The sequence below is a fragment of the Paramormyrops kingsleyae genome, chromosome 18 (genome assembly GCF_048594095.1).
Source record: "Paramormyrops kingsleyae isolate MSU_618 chromosome 18, PKINGS_0.4, whole genome shotgun sequence".
Lineage (NCBI taxonomy): Eukaryota > Metazoa > Chordata > Actinopteri > Osteoglossiformes > Mormyridae > Paramormyrops > Paramormyrops kingsleyae.
This window is the reverse complement of record NC_132814.1, coordinates 27,141,598-27,162,860: the sequence shown is the minus strand read 5'-3', so window position 1 is coordinate 27,162,860 and position 21,263 is coordinate 27,141,598. Positions and strand designations below refer to the sequence as shown.

Here is a 21,263-nt window from a genome sequence, read left to right as displayed (position 1 = left end):
GTTCTTTGGAGGCAAGTTAGACCAATCCCATAATTCATTGTGCCCCAAGTGCGTTCTTTGGAGGCAAGTTAGACCAATCCCATAATTCATTGTGCCCCAAGTGCGTTCTTTGGATTCAAGTTAGACCAATCCCATAATTCATTGTGCCCCAAGTGCGTTCTTTGGATTCAAGTTAGACCAATCCCATAATTCATTGTGCCCCAAGTGCGTTCTTTGGATTCAAGTTAGACCAATCCCATAATTCATTGTACCCCAAGTGCGTTCTTTGGATTCAAGTTAGACCAATCCCATAATTCATTGTGCCCCAAGTGCGTTCTTTGGAGGCAACTTAGACCAATCCCATAATTCATTGTGCCCCAAGTGCGTTCTTTGGATTCAAGTTAGACCAATCCCATAATTCATTGTGCCCCAAGTGCGTTCTTTGGATTCAAGTTAGACCAATCCCATAATTCATTGTGCCCCAAGTGCATTCTTTGGATTCAAGTTAGACCAATCCCATAATTCATTGTGCCCCAAGTGCGTTCTTTGGAGGCAAGTTAGACCAATCCCATAATTCATTGTGCCCCAAGTGCGTTCTTTGGAGGCAAGTTAGACCAATCCCATAATTCATTGTGCCCCAAGTGCGTTCTTTGGAGGCAAGTTAGACCAATCCCATAATTCATTGTGCCCCAAGTGCGTTCTTTGGAGGCAAGTTAGACCAATCCCATAATTCATTGTGCCCCAAGTGCATTCTTTGGATTCAAGTTAGACCAATCCCATAATTCATTGTGCCCCAAGTGCGTTCTTTGGAGGCAAGTTAGACCAATCCCATAATTCATTGTGCCCCAAGTGCGTTCTTTGGAGGCAAGTTAGACCAATCCCATAATTCATTGTACCCCAAGTGCGTTCTTTGGATTCAAGTTAGACCAATCCCATAATTCATTGTGCCCCAAGTGCGTTCTTTGGATTCAAGTTAGACCAATCCCATAATTCATTGTGCCCCAAGTGCGTTCTTTGGAGGCAAGTTAGACCAATCCCATAATTCATTGTACCCCAAGTGCGTTCTTTGGATTCAAGTTAGACCAATCCCATAATTCATTGTGCCCCAAGTGCGTTCTTTGGATTCAAGTTAGACCAATCCCATAATTCATTGTACCCCAAGTGCGTTCTTTGGATTCAAGTTAGACCAATCCCATAATTCATTGTGCCCCAAGTGCGTTCTTTGGAGGCAAGTTAGACCAATCCCATAATTCATTGTGCCCCAAGTGCGTTCTTTGGAGGCAAGTTAGACCAATCCCATAATTCATTGTGCCCCAAGTGCGTTCTTTGGAGGCAAGTTAGACCAATCCCATAATTCATTTTGCCCCAAGTGCGTTCTTTGGAGGCAAGTTAGACCAATCCCATAATTCATTGTGCCCCAAGTGCGTTCTTTGGAGGCAAGTTAGACCAATCCCATAATTCATTGTGCCCCAAGTGCGTTCTTTGGAGGCAAGTTAGACCAATCCCATAATTCATTGTGCCCCAAGTGCGTTCTTTGGATTCAAGTTAGACCAATCCCATAATTCATTGTGCCCCAAGTGCGTTCTTTGGAGGCAAGTTAGACCAATCCCATAATTCATTGTGCCCCAAGTGCGTTCTTTGGAGGCAAGTTAGACCAATCCCATAATTCATTGTGCCCCAAGTGCGTTCTTTGGATTCAAGTTAGACCAATCCCATAATTCATTGTGCCCCAAGTGCGTTCTTTGGATTCAAGTTAGACCAATCCCATAATTCATTGTGCCCCAAGTGCGTTCTTTGGAGGCAAGTTAGACCAATCCCATAATTCATTGTGCCCCAAGTGCGTTCTTTGGATTCAAGTTAGACCAATCCCATAATTCATTGTGCCCCAAGTGCGTTCTTTGGAGGCAAGTTAGACCAATCCCATAATTCATTGTGCCCCAAGTGCGTTCTTTGGAGGCAAGTTAGACCAATCCCATAATTCATTGTGCCCCAAGTGCGTTCTTTGGAGGCAAGTTAGACCAATCCCATAATTCATTGTGCCCCAAGTGCGTTCTTTGGAGGCAAGTTAGACCAATCCCATAATTCATTGTGCCCCAAGTGCGTTCTTTGGAGGCAAGTTAGACCAATCCCATAATTCATTGTGCCCCAAGTGCGTTCTTTGGAGGCAAGTTAGACCAATCCCATAATTCATTGTGCCCCAAGTGCGTTCTTTGGATTCAAGTTAGACCAATCCCATAATTCATTGTGCCCCAAGTGCGTTCTTTGGAGGCAAGTTAGACCAATCCCATAATTCATTGTGCCCCAAGTGCGTTCTTTGGATTCAAGTTAGACCAGTCTTGCAAAGACCACAATATGATCTTCGTGTTCTTGGTATTAAGAGTCACCCATCAAGTTCGAAAGAGTGCTATGCTGGCATTAACTGTGAAATTGTATAGTGCGATATATAGGATGTACATGTGTGTATGTAAGCATATACAGTGGATATAAAAAGTGTACCACAATAATAGTTAATTTCAAAACATTTCCTGCCTTTAATGTGACCTATAACCTGTACAATTCAATATAAATCTGTTGGGGGGGGAAATGTAAAAAACAAAGTGTACAATGAGATGGTTGCATAAGTGTGGGTTCTGACTGGGCCGTTCCAAAGCTTTAATCTTCTTCTGGTAAAGCCATTATTTTGTTGATTTGGATGCATGCTTGGGATCATTGTCGTGCTGAAAGGTGAAATTCCTCTTCATCTTCAGCTTTCTTGCAGACACCTGAATGTTTTGGTATAAAATTGATTGGCATTTGTAACTCTTCATAATTCACTTCACCTTGACTAAAGCCCCAGTTCAAGCTGAAGGAAAAACAAGCCCAAAGCCTGCTGCCCCCCCCCATGCCTCACCGTGGGTATTGTGTACTCTTAGTGATGTGCAGTGCTGTTTTTGCGGCAAACATGTACAGTGTACCAGGAATTCCTGCAGCTCCTTCAGTGTTGCTTTAGGCCTCTAGGCAGCCTCTCTGACCAGTTTTCATCTTGTCCTTTCACCAATTTTGGAGGGACGTCCAGTTCTTGGTAACGTCACACATTTTCTCCACACCGTGATGACTGTCTTCACTGTGTTCCATGGGTATGTCAAATGCCATGGATTTCTTTTGTACTCTTCTCCTGACTGATGATACCTTTAAGCAATGAGATCCCTTTGATGCTTTGTAAGCTCTCTGCAAACCATGGCTTTTGCTGTAGGATGCAACAGAGTAAATGTCAGGAAAATCCTACTAGGACAACTGAACACCTTAAGTGATGGCAGGTGTGTACCCAAAACAACTAAATGCTGTAATTAAATGAAAAGGTGCTTTGACAGTTTTAGTTTTCGGCCGTGCTGAGTTGTTTCTTTTTCAACTGAATTGTGCATGTTATAGGTAACATTAAATGTGGGGAAATAAATTTAAATCTTGGTCTATTTTTTTTTTTTATATCACAAAAACCTGGCATTTTAACACGGGTGTTTAAAAAATACTTTTTATATCCACTGTATCCATAAAATATCTATTAAAAAATATCTCCTACGTACATCTGCAATAGGAACAAGGTATACATTCTGAAAAAATTTATTCTAAAAAATAAGTTTGCATATTGTAAGAGTGCTTCATTCATACATTGTCTTAGTTTGACCTTTAACACCACAGAGTTTGGAATTGCAGATTTTTTTTTTCTAATTATTATGCGAATTCAGTGTCATTTTAAAATCAAAAATAAGCCCGAAACTTTGATTCAGTTATTGCATTATAGTATGACATTTATACATTCTTTATGTATGTATACTTTATTTTTGATTTGGAATCAACATTTTTAAGTCTTTGTGGCAAGTAGTACTGACTGCCGGGGCAACTCGGTCACACTGTCATGATAAATAATGAACTGTCCATAGAACTTGTGGTCTTATAATTGTTGGTGAGCTGGGAGAGAACTGAACGTTATGAAAAACAAAACTATATGGCTTTATACTTTTCCGGGAACATGGTTGTCACCCATTATTACAGAATGGGGGTGTGTTGCAAAATCCAGACACATCCAGGATCTGGTGGTAACAGCCTGGGAAGTGGGTGTCTCTGCCTGTCGAAACGCTCCGCCTGTGAACGGAAATGCATTGGTTCAAATCCCAAGGCCAGCAGACTGAAGCCACCAGAGGAAGCTTCAGCAAGGCCCATCCATCCATCCAGTAACGTAACCGTTTAAGCCCTTATGCCTTAACTGCTCAGGGGTGCTGCATGCTGGTTGACCCTGGGCTGTGACCCCCAAGCTTGGCCGTCTCATGGAGGGCAAGTTGGAGTAGGCAAAATGAGAACTTCCTCACGGGGACTGATAAAGTATCAGTGTTCTGTTCCAAACTGAGCAACCAAATGAGAATGAGAAATTGTGTGAAGTTGCCAGCTACAGTGCTGATGAAGTTTACCATGAAGGTGGTGATGAACTATGGTAACTGAAGACCCATTCTGTGTAGGAGGGGCCGGCGAACTGCTTAACCTCAAGGCGAAATGTGTTCTGGTGAAAATCTGAAGAAGGTAATCCAAAGCAGCAAGATTACACCAGTGCCTAAGAAGAATGTTTCAGCACTAAATGAGCGTCGACCAATAGCTTTGCCTTCAACCATAATGAAGTATTTTGAATGGCTGGTCATGGGACACATTAAAGAAAACCGGATCCACAGAAGATGCTATAAGCATAAGCTTGGCATTAAACACCACCCTGACACCCCTGGATGATAAAGACTCGTGTAAGATTGCTCTTCAATTTTAGATTGGCATTCAACACAAATACGTCAACAACTGATCTAAAAGCTGTGCTGGCTTGGTCTGAAAACATTACTATGTCACGAAGTCCAGGGTCCTGTTGCAGAGACCTCAGTCTGTCAGGTAGGGGTCGTCACCCTGGCTAAAATCAGACTGAGCACAGGAACTCCCAAGGCTGCTGCCTCAGTCCCCCACCAGTCACACCCTGGACATGCGACTGCTCCCCCTGGGAACCCCGCCCATCACATCATGAAGTATGCAGACGACAGCGGAGGAATCGAGCAAGCTGGGGAAGTCGTGCACTTTTGCCTGATATTCTAAGTGTGACAGAATTCACCCAAAATGATTACAGAAACACGCTGTAAATTAAGTTAATAGATTGTGTTACATAATGCATTGTAATACAACATGTAATAAAACTGCATTATGTGATCAAATTTGTTACATTTTGTTAAATTATTACATAATGTATATACACCTTAGACTGCTAGTCCTTCCAGCAGATCAGTAAATCGGAAGAGAATTTTCCGGACCACTCTGCCATCTCTGCTGGACATTTGGCAGCCCCCCCACACAAACTCTCATCTCAAATGCCACCTGCTAGGAGGTTCTGCAGCTTCCAACCCAGAACAGTGAGGCTCAAAAGCCATTTTTCCCTCAGACTGTTTGGCTGCTGAAAGGCAGACCCCTCCCAGTCCGGCTCTGCTAATAGGCCTTAAAGCTCTGATCAGACCCCTCCCAGTCTGGCTCTGCTAATAGGCCTTTATAGCTCTGATCAGACCCCTCCCAGTCCGGCTCTGCTAATAGGCCTTATAGCTCTGATCAGACCCCTCCCAGTCCGGCTCTGCTAATAGGCCTTTATAGCTCTGATCAGACCCCTCCCGGTCTGGCTCTGCTAATAGGCCTTATAGCTCTGATCAGACCCCTCCCGGTCTGGCTCTGCTAATAGGCCTTATAGCTCTGATCAGACCCCTCCCGGTCTGGCTCTGCTAATAGGCCTTTATAGCTCTGATCAGACCCCTCCTGGCCTGGCTCTGCTAATAGGCCTTATAACTCTGATCAGACCCCTCCCGGTCCGGCTCTGCTAATAGGCCTTATAGCTCTGATCAGACCCCTCCCGGTCCGGCTCTGCTAATAGGCCTTATAGCTCTGATCAGACCCCTCCCGGTCCGACTCTGCTAATAGGCCTTATAGCTCTGATCAGACCCCTCCCGGTCCGGCTCTGCTAATAGGCCTTAAAGCTCTGATCAGACCCCTCCCGGTCCGGCTCTGCTAATAGGCCTTAAAGCTCTGATCAGACCCCTCCCGGTCCGGCTCTGCTAATAGGCCTTAAAGCTCTGATCAGACCCCTCCCGGTCCGGCTCTGCTAATAGGCCTTATAGCTCTGATCAGACCCCTCCCGGTCTGGCTCTGCTAATAGGCCTTATAGCTCTGATCAGACCCCTCCCGGTCTGGCTCTGCTAATAGGCCTTATAGCTCTGATCAGACCCCTCCCAGTCTGGCTCTGCTAATAGGCCTTATAGCTCTCAACTCACAACACTACATATAAATCCACTTATTTATTGCACATTGTCAGTGCCAAACCTCTTTACCACTTTGCATGATCTTCCCCACCAATCTTAAAGTCCTGTCCTGTATTATATTTGTGTGTCATTTATCATTTGCACTACGACCAAGAAGAAAGACAACTTCAGCTCAATGTGTGACTTTGTGCATCATATTTCTGAAGCTGACAATAAAAGACAGACTTTGACATGGCTGAGCAAAGTGACTAAGGAGGGAAAACGGAAATGCTCCAAGTGGCGTAGTCTGACTGTGAAAACCTTCCAGGGATTTGAAGGAAGTTTCCAAGCAGTCTCTTCAAAATGTGACTTTGCCCGAACATTCTTCTTTGGAGGAATCCTCAAATATATTTCCGAAATATATGTGTACGATGCTGGTGGACATCTGTGCAAAAAGGTGTTATGGAATAAAAAGATGCTTTTCTAACCCAGTGTCATTTTGTATAATTTATGTAATTTACTTTAAGTAAATTGGAGTTTTTGTTTTCAGCTTGTTATGATGTGTAAGAATAAAAGTTGGAAGAAAATCTCATGTCAGTTTGTCTTAATTTTGGATTTAAAAAGGCGTGAAAGATGTTTAGTTTTGCACTGCAGTTGTGACCAGGACTGTTGCAATTATCAGTAAATAAAACTGAATTAAATTATCTGAAATCTTTAACAGCCTAATAACGGTTTTTATGTTTAACAAAAATGTCCACTAAAACTACTAAAAATATCAACATTGCAGTAGCTGTTACTGTTCATGTTCAGTTCCCAGCTTCCTGCAATGTTGCACACGAATTCCTTAAATTGTGGCTGTTTAGAGTTTTGAATATGATGTGGGCCACAACCATTAGAGGACATAGACAAGCTTGTGTTATATGCCTCTTGGGGTCTGAGTAATGCTGAGTAACAGCTGAGGGATGCCATCCCCTGTACCCTTGTCATTTGTAAAAGAGACCTAACAAATGAAATCATAGAAAATGGCACACCCTTGCTACAGTCTTCGCAGTGGGTTGCGCTTGTTTTTGCTTCTCCGGAATTCATGTGCAGGTTGTGCGATGAGGGGGCACCTATGAGTAGTGACAGTTCCAAATTTGGAATATCCCTGCTCTTGTTTGGGTGTTGCAAGAACCAATAGTGGCCTAGATGGTGGTGAAATGCATACTGGGAATTGTATGAAACAGTTGCCTGATGTCCACATCCAGTAAGGAACGTGATATTTCTTAGATTCTCTTATAAAACTTCAGTGACTTGTAATCCAGAATGAACTACAGTTCAGCCTATTTTAATAGTTGCCTTAGTTCCACCCTACTTGAGGATGGTAAAAAATCTGTCCAAAATGTTTATTTCTAAAGGCTTGTTTAAGGCAGCTGCTGAAATGAAGCCCATGTGACCGACCACATCACGCATTTCAGTATAGCTCTTAACGTGCTCGATTCACTGGATCGTATCAAACCTCAGCTCCTAAACAATGCTTCTAGTCATGTGACTAGCAGCAGGTGGATGAATATGAAAGGTGGTGCTGTGGCACGTTTGCTAGCCACCTGCCCCCCCCCCACCCCCCCGTCCAGGTTTCTTTGTAATGACTGTTCAACCGTCCCTGCCGGGAGTAAAGCAAACCCCTCGTGCCCCTCCCCCATTCGCACATGATGCTATTCTGAGTGTGACTTAATGCTATTTATACCCCCAGCATGGAGATACTTTGAAGTGTGTCTCACAGTGTGAGGACAGTGAGCTGGTGTAGCTGGTGTAGGTCTGCCGCAGACAACAAACCGCTCGCCTGACCGCCGTGGCTATTGATGAGACCAGACACATACATGCTGGACTGCAATCGATACCTAAAAAGTTACATATATTTCACTTTTATAAATGGTATGGTGTCTTTAACGCTTTCCTTTCTTACTGAAATACAAAAATAATTACAGTAAACACTGATTAATCAATATGCCTTTTGCTCTCATTTATTATAAATCTGATTTTCTGTGAAAGCTGCTATCAAGCTCATTGTAAATTAGTCATGGATACGCAAGAATTATTGAAACTCCTTTTTAAACCAAATACAAAACTAGTGTTTCACTGTCCTGTGATTTTGATATGGAATCAAGCGTTTTTTTTTACCTTGAAAAGTCTAAGTATCTCGTAGTGAATTTGCAATATTTGACCCATTTTCTCTGTGGATGTTACAATTGTTATATGTTGGGCTGCCACTAACAGCTGCTTTTCTCTCTATTAATCTGTCCACCTTTTTTTTCCGATTCGCCGATTCAAATGATAAATTTTCCGGCATTGAAGTTGATTTTATATGTATGTTATTGCAGGGCTTTTGATAATGGACCCCGGTTTTTCGGGACGATACGGACATTACGCCTACAGTTCGAGAAGCAGAGAAGTAGTACATTTGAAATATTAATGAGAGGCTCATTGTGATATTTAATGAATTTGCTTGACGGAGCAGGGCCACATGCAACTGTTTTGTTATACCATGGAAGCAATAGGCCCTGAAGTTGTGGTGAAGAAATGGACTTTCGACAGCCGCAACATCTTTTAAAAGAGGTGATATTGTCATTAAACAAGAGACATTTGTGGTGTAGCAATACTTCTTGCAGTTTAAACTCCGATTTGTTGTTTTGGTAAATAGTTTTTATAATTTTATATTTGAGTTCACAAATTATTGTTTTATTTAGTTTTCGTTACCGTTTTAGTTTACAATAACACTGGTCCCAACACACATGAACACAGATACTGACAGTGTAGAATAAGCCCATATTTTATCCTAAACATATTCTCAGATACTTATTCAATGAAAATTCTAAGGTAGCAGGCAGACAAGTTTTTGGCTTTAGTGATGATTGTATTTAGCAGCTACAAGAACAAAAGAAATTAAAAAGATCTCCAAACTGATGGTAATTTAATAAACATGAATAGACAGCACTTACAGTGGTTTTGCCTATTGTAGCGGTCCATAATAGTGCCTGTGTGTGTTCTCTTCAGGCGCTAGTGCCCGTGTGTGTGTTCTCTTCAGGCGCTAGTGCCCGTGTGTGTGTTCTCTTCAGGCGCTAGTGCCCGTGTGTGTGTTCTCTTCAGGCGCTAGTGCCCGTGTGTGTGTTCTCTTCAGGCGCTAGTGCCCGTGTGTGTGTTCTCTTCAGGCGCTAGTGCCCGTGTGTGTGTTCTCTCCAGGCGCTAGTGCCCGTGTGTGTGTTCTCTCCAGGCGCTAGTGCCCGTGTGTGTGTTCTCTTCAGGTTCTCACGCAAAGTGCTGATGCTGCTGTGGAGACCTTATGGTATACAAACCACCTTTTCTTTTGTGATACTTTGACCTACTGCCATTATTACATCGTGATATCGAAGGAAAATGTTTATGATGAATTAAAAATCGAAAAATGTAATTTCATTAAAATAATTTTAAAGACAATGCCTCAATTTTAAAATTTCAAATTTTGCATTTTCAGCACCGACATTATCGGCTAATGGTGGCATAATCGGCTAGGGGTGGCAGCCCTAGTTATGTATCAGATTAATAATAAGCCATCCTAGTTTGCCCCAGAATGATTCTCTTTTTTGGACCCACTATCAGAATGCCTCAGGCTTTCCGGCTCTAGGTCTTCCTCAGTGTGCTTGCGACTTTCCTATGTGACACGCTGAAGTTCCAGGAGCCGTTCAGACTGCTCACTTTGTATTCACTCAGAGGCTGCCTTAGGAAAGAGGAAGCGGGATGATGACATTCCAGCCAAGGAACAGCAGGAAAACAGGATGAACCCTCTCCGATGCCCTGTCAAGTTCTTTGAGTTCTACCTGTCCAAGTGGTAAGTGTGGGTGAAGCAGAAGATGGCATAGTAAGTATAGGGCTGATGTGTAAACACCCCTGAGGAAGGTGCATGTGTGTATATGTGAATTATTTTGATACAAAAATAACATGGTTATCTTTAATGGTTTTTGGGAATCTGCTATTGGGGTATCCCCACCCCATGTGTGGACCTCAGATGCATTTCCATGGTGGGTTACACTACAGATCTTTGAAAACCCTTATTTTTCAAGCTTTGTTTTGGTATCCAGTGTATTATTGTGTTTTTTCTAGGCTTCTATAAGAAAATTAAGGGTGAAATTGTATTTTTGGTTGAATGGATTTAGATAAAAAAAAATTCTCGTTAAGTTTATATATGTATGGGAAGCTAACAAAGTGGTATGGGTTGACAGAGTAAGAAAACGACACTGGAAGCGACACTGGAAACGACACTGGAAGCGACACTGGTAGGGGTCTGGGGGCTGTTAGGTGGCGGTATTGTTGTGGCAGTAAAACTTTCTTGCTCGCTAATTTTATCGTCATTGAGTAGCGTAACGACAAATTACTGGGACACTGTGCATCATTTGCGGGTGTCAGGGAGCTGCTGCCAATTAGCACGAAACTTCAGGGAGCAATGGGACGTCTGCATTGCCTCTCGGTCTCAAATGCGGTCCAAGGAAAAGAACTACTAACGCAGCCTCTAATAAAGTTAGCTAGTGACCCCGCAATGCTGAGTGAAGCAGGCTAATTGGTGCATCTGCATGAAGCTGAATGTCGCGATCACCCAGGAATGTCTGAAAGACTGACCCATCAGTCACGATTGAATGGTTTCTGATCACCGATTTAAACGGAAAGGGTGTTCATTCTCAGGCTTGTTACCATCATAGATTAAACCCTTCCGTGTTTTAGTGGCAGCATGTTGTATTGAAACAACTGAAACGTTCTCCGACACGTTCTCCGGCAGTTCTGGAACTGTGAGGAATCGCAGCGACCTGTTCTACCTGCAGCCTGAGAGATCCTGCATGGCAGAGAGCCCGCTGTGGTACTCCGCCGTCCCCATGGACCACACCACTCTGGAGACCATGCTGCACCGGATCCTGGCCGTCAGGGAGGTCCACAGAGACTACACAAGCAAGGAGCATGCGGTCTGAGCCTTGAGAGATGCTGGACCTCATTGCTGACTGCATCACAACAAACTGTGCTGTTCATAGTTAATGAAATTGCGGGAAGGTCGTAATCCTGAAATATTTCTTGCACGTGAAACTTCTGAAAAGTCCGTAGATCAGCACCTTTCTGTCACACATTTCACTCTGTGCGACTTCTGGATTGTACCAAAATACAGAGAAAGCATTTATTTTAGCGCTTCTCGAAATAGTTTTATGTAGGAGTATAAATGATGCCACTGTGGCATTTAGGCTTCAAGTGCTTCTGTGTTGACAGTCTTTGTTATAGAAGTTTAAAAGGTCTGAATCTTAGTTTTTGAATAACTTGAAAGCATTGTCTGCCAGTTGTAGTTACAATTACTACATCTGTTCATTTTTCTTTCTACTTTATTACATGCTCTGCAGTACTTTTGGATAAAGGCTAAATTTACCATTAAAACTTCAATACTGTATACATGTACCTATTAATAAAGTTAAATTAAAAAAAACCTGTGACTGAGAGATCCTTTTATTTTATTTTTTTTACAGAATGTTTTTGCATGTTGCCTGTTAAGGTTTAATGACTAATCCATGAAGGTGGTGGTTGCTATGGTTTTATGTTTTAGTCTTGGAAGAAATAAAGGGAGAAGATATTGGCATATTTAATGTTATATTCAACAGAAACAAGTGTGATATGAAGTGTTTTGCAATGAAAAGTAGGGCAGTGCATTTGTGTTTTGCACTCACCATGTTTCCACCTTTGTTTAATCCGCTGAATACAGTCCAGTCACTGGCATGTGTTGCCAGCAGTGAAATGCCATTTTCCCATGTGATCAATACTGTGTTGTACTGAAACTGACCCAAAGTGTACCATATATTTTTTTCCACAACTGCATTTGTACTATAAAATATAGATGAATATATGCACTATATTAGCAATCGGAAGAACAACTATATTTTCTGCTGAAGAGAAAAGATTAAAAATGAAAACTGATATTGATGCAATGTTAATGTGGTGATTTATTGTATGAAAGTGGGAATGCAGCATGTTTTAATTGGGACAAATGGCTGCTACTGGACAGCTTGGAAAGAATGAGGCATATTCTACTTCCGTGACCCACTGCAGAGCCCCTGTTTGGTTTGGCTATGGTGTCGTTTTATCTCGTACTTGTCCTGTTGTTGTGTTAACTGTGTCAGAATAGTTAAAGTATGTATATGAATTTGACTAAAGTGCAGCAATAACCAGGAATCCAGCTATGTCACTGAAACTGGCTGTTGTAGATTCACAGAATTTTATTATATATATATAGTCAACACACACACATATATATATATATATGTATATATATGTATGTGTGTGTGTGTGTATGTATATATATATATATATATATATATATATATATATATATATAGATATGTATGTGTGTGTGTGTGGTGTAAAATTCATGTTTTAAGCATTGGTTCAAATGTTATACGGGGCTAGGTGGTTTATAAGCTTTGTTTATGGAAGCACATTCTCAGTAGCTTATCTATGAATTATAAATCAGTATGCCAAATTCTAATTATTCTGATATCAGCAACAACTGTGCTCGCTCTTTAACAAGATCTATAAAATAAGACTTAAATGCAACCTGACAAAACCAGTATTAAAAAACCTAGTTTGATATGTAAGATTTCAGATTCAGGGCTCGTTGCAGATTCTTATCGATGGTCACACAACTCGAGGTAAAAGCATTATGCAGGAGCTTCACATGCAGCTGACCGGTTTCAAAGATTTTTAATATACTTAATGATGTGAACAAGGTTAATCAGGTTAAAAGTATTTCTAGTCCCGAGAACCATTTACTCATTTAAGATCAGTTGGAGAAAGTTCAGAATTTTCTTTGGATGAGGAGTAATAGACTTGAGAGATGTTTAATTTCCCTGTATCTACTCTGATGTGTATTTGGTCATGTGCAATATCAGCAGCCGTGCAATATGTATGTATTTAACTTTATTTTACTGTTTATGGTCTTCGTTTAGCTTTCTGAAATATATTTTTCCTCTTCCTTTCCTTTTTTGTGTGGGGGGAGTAGTTTTGCTTCATCATTGTTCATAAACTCTGGCTCACATCCCTCCTGCTTTCTGCTCTGAGGGGTGACTGAGAGAGGCGGGCTGAGAGAGAGGCGGGCCGAGAGAGGCTGACCGAGAGAGGCAGGCCGACATCAGTCACTCGCCACTCGGTCATTCACTGGCACCTCTTTCCCTAGGGAGCAGAAATCTCCTACCAAACACCTAATCACTTTTATTTTTAATAATCATACACCAGTACACATTCCTTTGCCAATATCTCAGGGTACGTACATATTTATGTCCACGTGCAAAGTGCTGAGAGAAAGGTATTTGTACTAAAGAAATCTTTTTTTTTTTTTTTTTTTTTTTTTTTTTTAAAACATGAAATCCCCATAGATTTGTTCCACTATGAGTGTGAAAATCAAGTGTGAAATGTGAATATCTGAGGGTGTATTTCTGTTTTGGCAAATGCTCCTGAAGTTGTAGTATGATCTTGGTAAAGGTAACTCGTATAAAATCTGTCTGTATGTGTATACCCAAGTAACACATGGATACACACTCACAGTGGGGGACGTTTAGTGAGTTTTCTAAGTTTTCATTAAATTCCCTGGGAACTGCACCAAATTACCACCAAATTAATGTGTGTATGTCTATTTTTAGTTTTGTGTTTCCTTCTTTTTTTCATGCTCTGGAAATGGTGTCTTAGCTTTTTCACATATAATGAATAAAAACGTTTAGTATTAGTATTCTAATCAGTCCAGACATGGAGGGGGGGGGGCTTTAGTTTTTTGTTGACTAAAACTAAAAGCTTTCGTATGTTCCAAAATAAATACCCGCACAACCAAGCTGGCCCACACATTTAGACAGCATCAGATGGAACCAGCCATTACCGAAACCACTTGGGTACAGATTAAATGATAGACCACATGGCTCTTTGACCACCACACTATTCCACCCACGCTGTTAGAAATGGAGGACACGTGTTGTAGCACTACTAATCCAATGGTAGGCCATGTTCAGTCTGAAGACTAGACCACAAATTCTCTGCAGACAGCAAATAATCAAACATCTGCAGCACTCAAAGCTCTACACCAAATGCAGACCATCAGATCTTCAGATCGTCTTGCCTGGTCTTGATGCTATGTTTACTGGTGCGACTAGGCTGACGCTGGTTCTGGGCTGGCGAGTCAGGGGCAGAGCTTGAGGGCTTCTTCACTTTCAGGTCATTCTCCTCTGGTTTACTGTTCCTCTCCATGACCAGATTATCTCGGTTCTGCTTGTAAGCCACCTTGCTGTTGTATGGGTGGTAAGCTGAGTCTGGCTCGGTGAGGGGATTGAGGCTGTACCTTGAGCCAGATTGATAAGGTCCTGGAGCAGGATGATGATTGGGGAAGTAATTGTAGCTTGGCCCGTAAGGTATGACAGCTTCACTTGGTGTCTTTGAGTCTGTTTCAGAAGCCAGCTCGGCTCGCTGATAATTTAGACCCTGGCTGCACTTGGTGAAGCCCAAATGGTACATCTCCACCAGATTGAGGAGCAAGGAAATGCACGCCACTGCTAGCATGAAAAGGATGAAGATGGTCTTCTCTGTGGGCCGCGAAATGTAGCAGTTCACCACATTGGGGCAAGGCAGACGGTTGCAAGTATAGAGGGGCTTCAGCTCAAATCCATACAGGAAATACTGAGCTACGATAAAGCCCACCTCAAAGAGGGTCTTGAAGATGATGTTGAAGATGTAAGTGCGGAGTAGGACACCCTGCAAGCGGATACGGCCCTTGTCGTCTCGGATAGGTGGCTTCTTGGCCTTCCCATCCTCTATCAAGGGCTGCTTGTCACCTTGTGGGGCTAGCTGAGTGAGGTCTTTCTCTCGTTGCTTTTGCTTCTCCTCCATGCGCACCAGGTGCAGGATGTGACCTAGGTAGATGAGTGTGGGCGTGGAGACGAAGATGATCTGCAGCACCCAGAAGCGGATGTGTGAGATGGGGAAGGTCTTGTCATAGCACACATTCTGGCAGCCAGGTTGTTTGGTGTCACAGGTGAAGCCCGACTGCTCATCACCCCACACCTTCTCAGCTGCGGTGCCCAGCACCAGGATGCGGAAGATGAACAGCACAGTCAGCCAGACCTTGCCCACCACAGTTGAGTGCTCCTGTGCACTTTCCAGCAACTTCCCAAGTAGACTCCAGTCTCCCATTTTGGCTGTTGTGCAATCTTAGTCCTACACAGAGAAACACAACCCAGCAACTTGTATTTAAGGCCAATAGGATCTGTATCTGTAGCAGTGCTCACACTGCATAGCAACACCAAAGAAATCTGTCTTCAGGCATAAGAAGTGACTCTGTCCGCACCTCCATGATATGCTGATTCTGTCTGTCTGTCTGTCCGCCTGCCATCCTGTCCTGTCCTTTTCTGTCTCTGTCTATCATCTTCGGTCTAATTTTTTAAGGTTTTGTATTTAACTGTACATTGGTACGTCGTACCACATAGACACCATTTTGCCTCCAGATTCACTTGAAAGCTGGATGAGTTCAGAGTGTGTTAAGAAGTGCCTTTCTGTACACCAGTGTTATGCAGAACCTGCTGGTTTTGCACTTGTGGCCTTCCTGTTAGCTTTAATGAGGCTGGCTAATCTACTCTGACATCTGTCATGGACAAGGTGCTTTCAGCCACAAAAATTCCATTGACTGGACATTTCTGGTTAATTACGCCATTCTCTGTAAACTCTAGTGACTGGAGTTTGTGAAAACACGTTAATATGTTTAGAAATAAAAATTGAATAATAATCAAATGAGAAGCTTTGTTAGCTTGTTATTGTTCAACTTGTATTTACGGCAAAGTGTCTCTCCAGTAGGGTTAGGGTCAGGGTTAGGTCACCTACTGACCATGCAAATGACTCCATCTAACAGATAGCCATACATTTAAGGTATATAAAAAAATATATAAAAATCTTTTTTATTTAAATATGAAAAAATCTACTTATTGGAAGAATTTTTGTGGCAGCATATGACCAGAAAGACCCAAAGAGACATATCTAAGGTTCTTAAATGTGATTTTAATGCTATGGTTTGTCAGTCTAAAATGATGAAAGCCATTTGTCTGCCAGTCTTGGTTATTTGTTTATCCAAATATTATTTTTTAAATATACATTTTTATAACTACATCTTATGTAAAGCCTTATGTGTTTTATTCTCATATCTTGTTCCCAAGGAAGTCACGCCCCTAACAGTATCCAGATGGAATCCTTGTGCTTGGAAACCTCTCTCACATGGAGATGTGACTCTCTGTGCACGTATTAGCAGAAAAGCCCTAATGAGTGAAAGAACTAATACCTTTCTACAGTTTATTAAAAATTTTTCCATCAGACAATTTTTGAAAATAAACCTAGCTAAACTGTAACATGTAACGTACAATGCATTGATTCTTCCTCACATTTTAGATTTTTTCCATTTAGAAAATATTCAGATATTGTAGATTTTGGAAATTGATTTAGTCAATGACTAAGTGACATGGGCAGCCGCCTAGAGTGCCATCTTCTGAGGGGGCGCTGAGTTAGCGACCACCAGGGCCTAACCCTAAGCCTAACCACCAGGGCCTGACCCTAAGCCTAACCACCAGGGCCTGACCCTAAGCCTAACCACCGGCACCTAACCCTAACCCCAACCTCCCTGGCTACGGCTGCACATGGGCTCCCACTGCCAGCACTTTGTATAGTTATAATGAGAATCAGTGAAAACTGATGGAATATAAGATGTTTCTGTATGCTTGGCTGAATGCTACAACACTGATATGTCTAACAGCTGGTCACTAACAGTATTAATGTATTTATATTATATGCCTCTGTCTTGCTGGCTGCCCGTACATTCCAGGCAGCCATGGACTGCTTGTCACTACTCACACTTCCAAAAATGTACGCTGCATTTTAGGAGGCTGAGTGTCCCTAAGCTTCATGTCCGTGACCTGGAGCAGGTGACATCTGCCTCTAATGCTGGTAGAAAGAAACCTGAGAATGAGGCTCATGGTCTAACTGGGTACAGCCCTCCACTGAGCTTGTGTACTGGTGCATTCATAAGGTGTTCATACACTAAGCTGTAAACAGTCCTATTCTGGGCATGTTTAGATTTCCTCAGGAAGCCCAGACTGGACACTTTCCAAGGCTGATGAGGACTTGGCATTTATGTTTTGATGTTTGTATCTTCTGACTTTCAGAAATTTATTGCCCACTAACAAAGATTCCTAATGAACGACAACGTGGGGTATCACAGAAAGTGATTCAGTTTTTGATATAACATGATTTTAAAATGTGCTGTAATGCGCTAGTTGCCTCACTATACATTGTTTTGAACAAAAGCACCTGTGAAATAACATAAATGTAAATAAAGTAAATATAATTTGAGTATTTCTTATATAATTGTCAACTGTAGTAAAAGATTACATTTTGTGTAAGTAAATTAGAATTGAGGACTCCTGCATGAATTGACTTGATAATGGTAAGCTGGTGTCTCCTGGGATGTTTTGTCTGACCATTGCTTTGCTCTCTTTGTCTTACACTTTGTAGCTAATATATGTTAAGCTTTGAGTCCTATTCGGCCATTAAACATATTTGCAAGTACATATACTGATGTCTATATAACTTAGGCTTATAAATTAAAAACTGCCACAATCTTTTCCATTTTATCAAATTCATTTTCACTGAATAAAATTTGTCAGCCTTAATTGCTGAGCTTTAAGATTTATCCACAGTATTTTCTAATAAATTTAATTAGCATTAATGAGTACTAGTCACAGCAATTACAAAGAGGTGGCCTGTTCGGGCCAAAATCAACTGATTCTTTGATTACAATAACATTGAAATATCTTTATTGTACTTTCATTTTTTTCCAGTTGTCAGTTCTTCATTTAGTCATATAGGCATTTATATGGTAAAATGCACTTAATTCCTGATGTTTCTTTTTAACATCTTAGCAGTTCTTTTTGGATTTACATTTAGTTTCATTTCACCTGTAATTTTGAAACAACTCAAAGTGCATCATGCCCACTGGAGAAAGTAACATTCTGAAGTTGTTAAGATTACCATGTACAATGAAGAAGACTTAAAGACCCACCTGATCAGTGCATACATCTCCAGCAGAAACACTGTCCCAAGCTGCAGTCTTCCCACATAGGTCACTGATACATGCGACACAGTAGTTGTGCTTCACAAGCTGAGGCCCAGTCCTGGAATGGGAATGACGCTTCCCCGCCAGCACTTCAGGAATTTCACTTTTTACTTGTGCTATTCTGACTTTGTAAAACTCTTCCCATATGGATGTGTCCAACCTGAGAAACAAATACTACCAGCAAGACTATTTAATTTTGCTTCATTCTCCTCCTGGGTTAAATATGGCTAGAGAGGCTCCCAAAGAGAAGCCGCTCACCTACCACTGGCTTCTTATTCCTCCACACATTGTGAATGGCAGCCAGTTCATCCAATGGGGTGCTTCCAGTCAGGCACCAGTTCTAAATATAATTCACTTAAAGGGGGGGGGGCATTTTGCTATCACAAAGGGGATAACTTGGAATTTGGCTGACTGGGAGTTGTAATGCTATTGAAAAGTTTATTTATTTGTTTGTTTGTTTTCCGATGAGATTCAGGTCAAGGCTGCATCTCTCACAACACACAGCTGAGACTCGCTGACCTCGTCACACCACGGCACATACTCCACAGCAACCTGACTCTGTTTAGATTGTAAATATAGCACATTGTTCCAGCCATGGAAAAGCTTTTTAAAACTAGAATGTGTAGTTTAGTATGCTAAATATATATATATATATTTTTACGTGTGTTCCATATATGAGGAATTACATCATATGGAATTTCAAAGGTATGCATTAATAAAAAAATATACTTGACAAACATTTCTAGAAAATACTTTTTAACATATTACAAATCAGTTCAATTTTTTGCATGCTTATTTTTGATCTTTCCCATCAACTATATTTTTACACGTCAGGAACACAAAGGTTAGTAAGTAAAGAAGCACTGAGAAACGATGATTACAATACGGGCTTCAAACAACATACAGAAAAATTTTATATCTTAAATTGTCCACAACTGCCTTTAGGGGGAAATACTTTGCTTGGACACCTTCTAACAGTGTGGTTACTGCTTATACATACTTTAAACAAATGTACTCATTCTGGTTTCAGAATATTTTATTTGATATCAGGCCAGTTTAGTCATTCAGCCCATCCACGGTCCCTCTCTGTATGGTCTCTATAAATGGTCACGGCAGGGCTATGTGTCTTTCCGCCCTAAAAAGCTTGCAGGCCCTGATGTCCCAGCCTGAGCCTCAGCGCACAGCAGCTGTCGTGGGCTCCTGTATTTTGGGGATGCAGCCCTTGACACCTTTCAGGACCCTGTCACTGGTGACCTGGCGGCACTGAGGTATTTCTGTAATGACTTTCAGAATGCATCTGGCTTTGGTGTTGGAGACTATGTCATGTATTATATGTATCATGATAAGCTGACTTCCTGTATGTATATGTGTATGTGTAGTACTGTACCTTTTAACGTACAGCTCTGATTATAAGACATGTCCATATATTTGTTTTAGATTTTATTTCTAACATGCTGCATTTTGACAGTGCCGTGATCTGAAATTCAGTTCCACTCTCTCAAAAACATTCTTAATGCACACAAAAAAGTTACACGGCATTTTTCTTATATAAAATAAATCTATTAATGATGATGGAAAATTCACCTTGAGTTGGGGTGGCTTGAGTATTTAGATGGCTGGAATGGATAATTGATACTTCATCAAACTAATATTTTATATAAATTATATATATACATTAAATTTAAATTTAAAATTCATTACTATTACTTACTTGGATAAATTCTTTATTAATGTGATTTTCCCCTTAATTGCATACAGAATTCAAAACAATTTTCTGATATTGTAGAACAACACATACTGTATAGATCTGTTATGGTAACATACATGTGTTCCAAATGCGGAACTCTTGGCTGTAATGTCCGCTAATGCCCTGATGACATGGCCGTTCATGTGGGTTAGGGGTCTGTACCAGTGTCTGCAAGGTCATGGGTTTAATTTCATTAGCAGCCTACTAATTATATCACTGTCGGGCCCTTGAGCGAAGCCCCTTAACCCCCACCTACTCCCGGGATGCTGGTTGGCCCCTCACCCTGACCCCTAAAGCAACCCTCACCTCTGTATACATGAGTCGGCCTCATATGGACATTATGGTATACGGGCACCAGGCCATTTACTCTTGCGTATGAATCAGGTATGATAATTCTATTCTGTATGAACAGTGTGAAATGTTTTCTGTTCTTAATATTAATGTTATTAAAATCATTTTTAAACTTGTGACAGACATGTTTTATAAAAGTGAGTTTAAGCCGCCATCTTGTGGCTGTTGAAAGTATCAGGAAATAATGAAATCATGTGGCCCGTGAGGAGGCAGCGGCTCTGCGCAGCGATCGCCAACCTGTCCGTACAAACGTGAACGCGTCCATGGCAAGACTCGTCTATGTCCGTGACAAAATGTTTTGATTGAGAAAAAAAAACATGGGCTACGTTTAAAATACCATGTCCTTTGCATTTCGATTAAAATATCGATCAGAATTCATCTTGCTGTTAGCCCTGTTAAAGGGTTATGCAATTTGGGGGGGGGGGGGGGGATCCAACCCCCACTGTGTAATATGGAGTTTGCATGTTCTATCTGGGTAATGTGGAGTTTGCATGATATATCTGTGTAATGTGGAGTTTGCATGATATATCTGTGTAATGTGGAGTTTGCATGATATATCTGTGTAATGTGGAGTTTGCATGTTCTATCTGGGTAAAATGAAGTTTGCATGATATATCTGTGTAATGTGGAGTTTGCATGATATATCTGTGTAATGTGGAGTTTGCATGATATATCTGTGTAATGTGGAGTTTGCATGTTCTATCTGGGTAAAATGAAGTTTGCATGATATATC

General features: G+C 41.4%; 2 protein-coding genes across 9 annotated transcripts in view; one reads left to right on the top strand and one right to left on the bottom strand.

The window, feature by feature from the left end:
- The window catches only part of LOC111835511 (zinc finger MYM-type protein 3), a 32,744-nt gene extending 20,520 nt beyond the window's left edge, over positions 1–12,224 (top strand). For 5 of the 8 annotated variants that reach the window (XM_023795934.2, XM_023795935.2, XM_023795930.2 and 2 more), the window contains 2 exons: positions 9,987–10,104; positions 11,047–12,224. In XM_023795934.2, coding sequence (XP_023651702.2) covers positions 9,987–10,104; positions 11,047–11,233 — 305 coding nt within the window. In that variant the 3' untranslated portion in view covers positions 11,234–12,224. Of the gene's footprint in view, positions 1–9,986 lie in introns of all 8 variants that reach the window. The other 3 variants (XR_002836238.2, XR_002836237.2, XM_023795936.2) reach the window with 3 other exon arrangements.
- Positions 12,225–12,985: 761 nt separating this feature from the next.
- Positions 12,986–19,329, bottom strand: gja2 (gap junction protein, alpha 2). The gene is made up of 2 exons (XM_023795806.2): positions 18,379–19,329; positions 12,986–15,494 (listed from the first exon to the last, which is right to left on the bottom strand). The coding sequence occupies exon 2, from the start codon at positions 15,468–15,470 to the stop codon at positions 14,382–14,384; it is 1,089 nt and encodes a 362-aa protein (XP_023651574.2). The 5' UTR covers positions 15,471–15,494; positions 18,379–19,329; the 3' UTR covers positions 12,986–14,381.
- Between the last annotated feature and the right edge of the window lie 1,934 nt (positions 19,330–21,263).

Bases quoted from the DNA above. Each gene is read 5' to 3' on its own strand.
- gja2 (XM_023795806.2), bottom strand. From the start codon at position 15,470: ATGGGAGACTGGAGTCTACTTGGGAAGTTGCTGGAAAGTGCACAGGAG.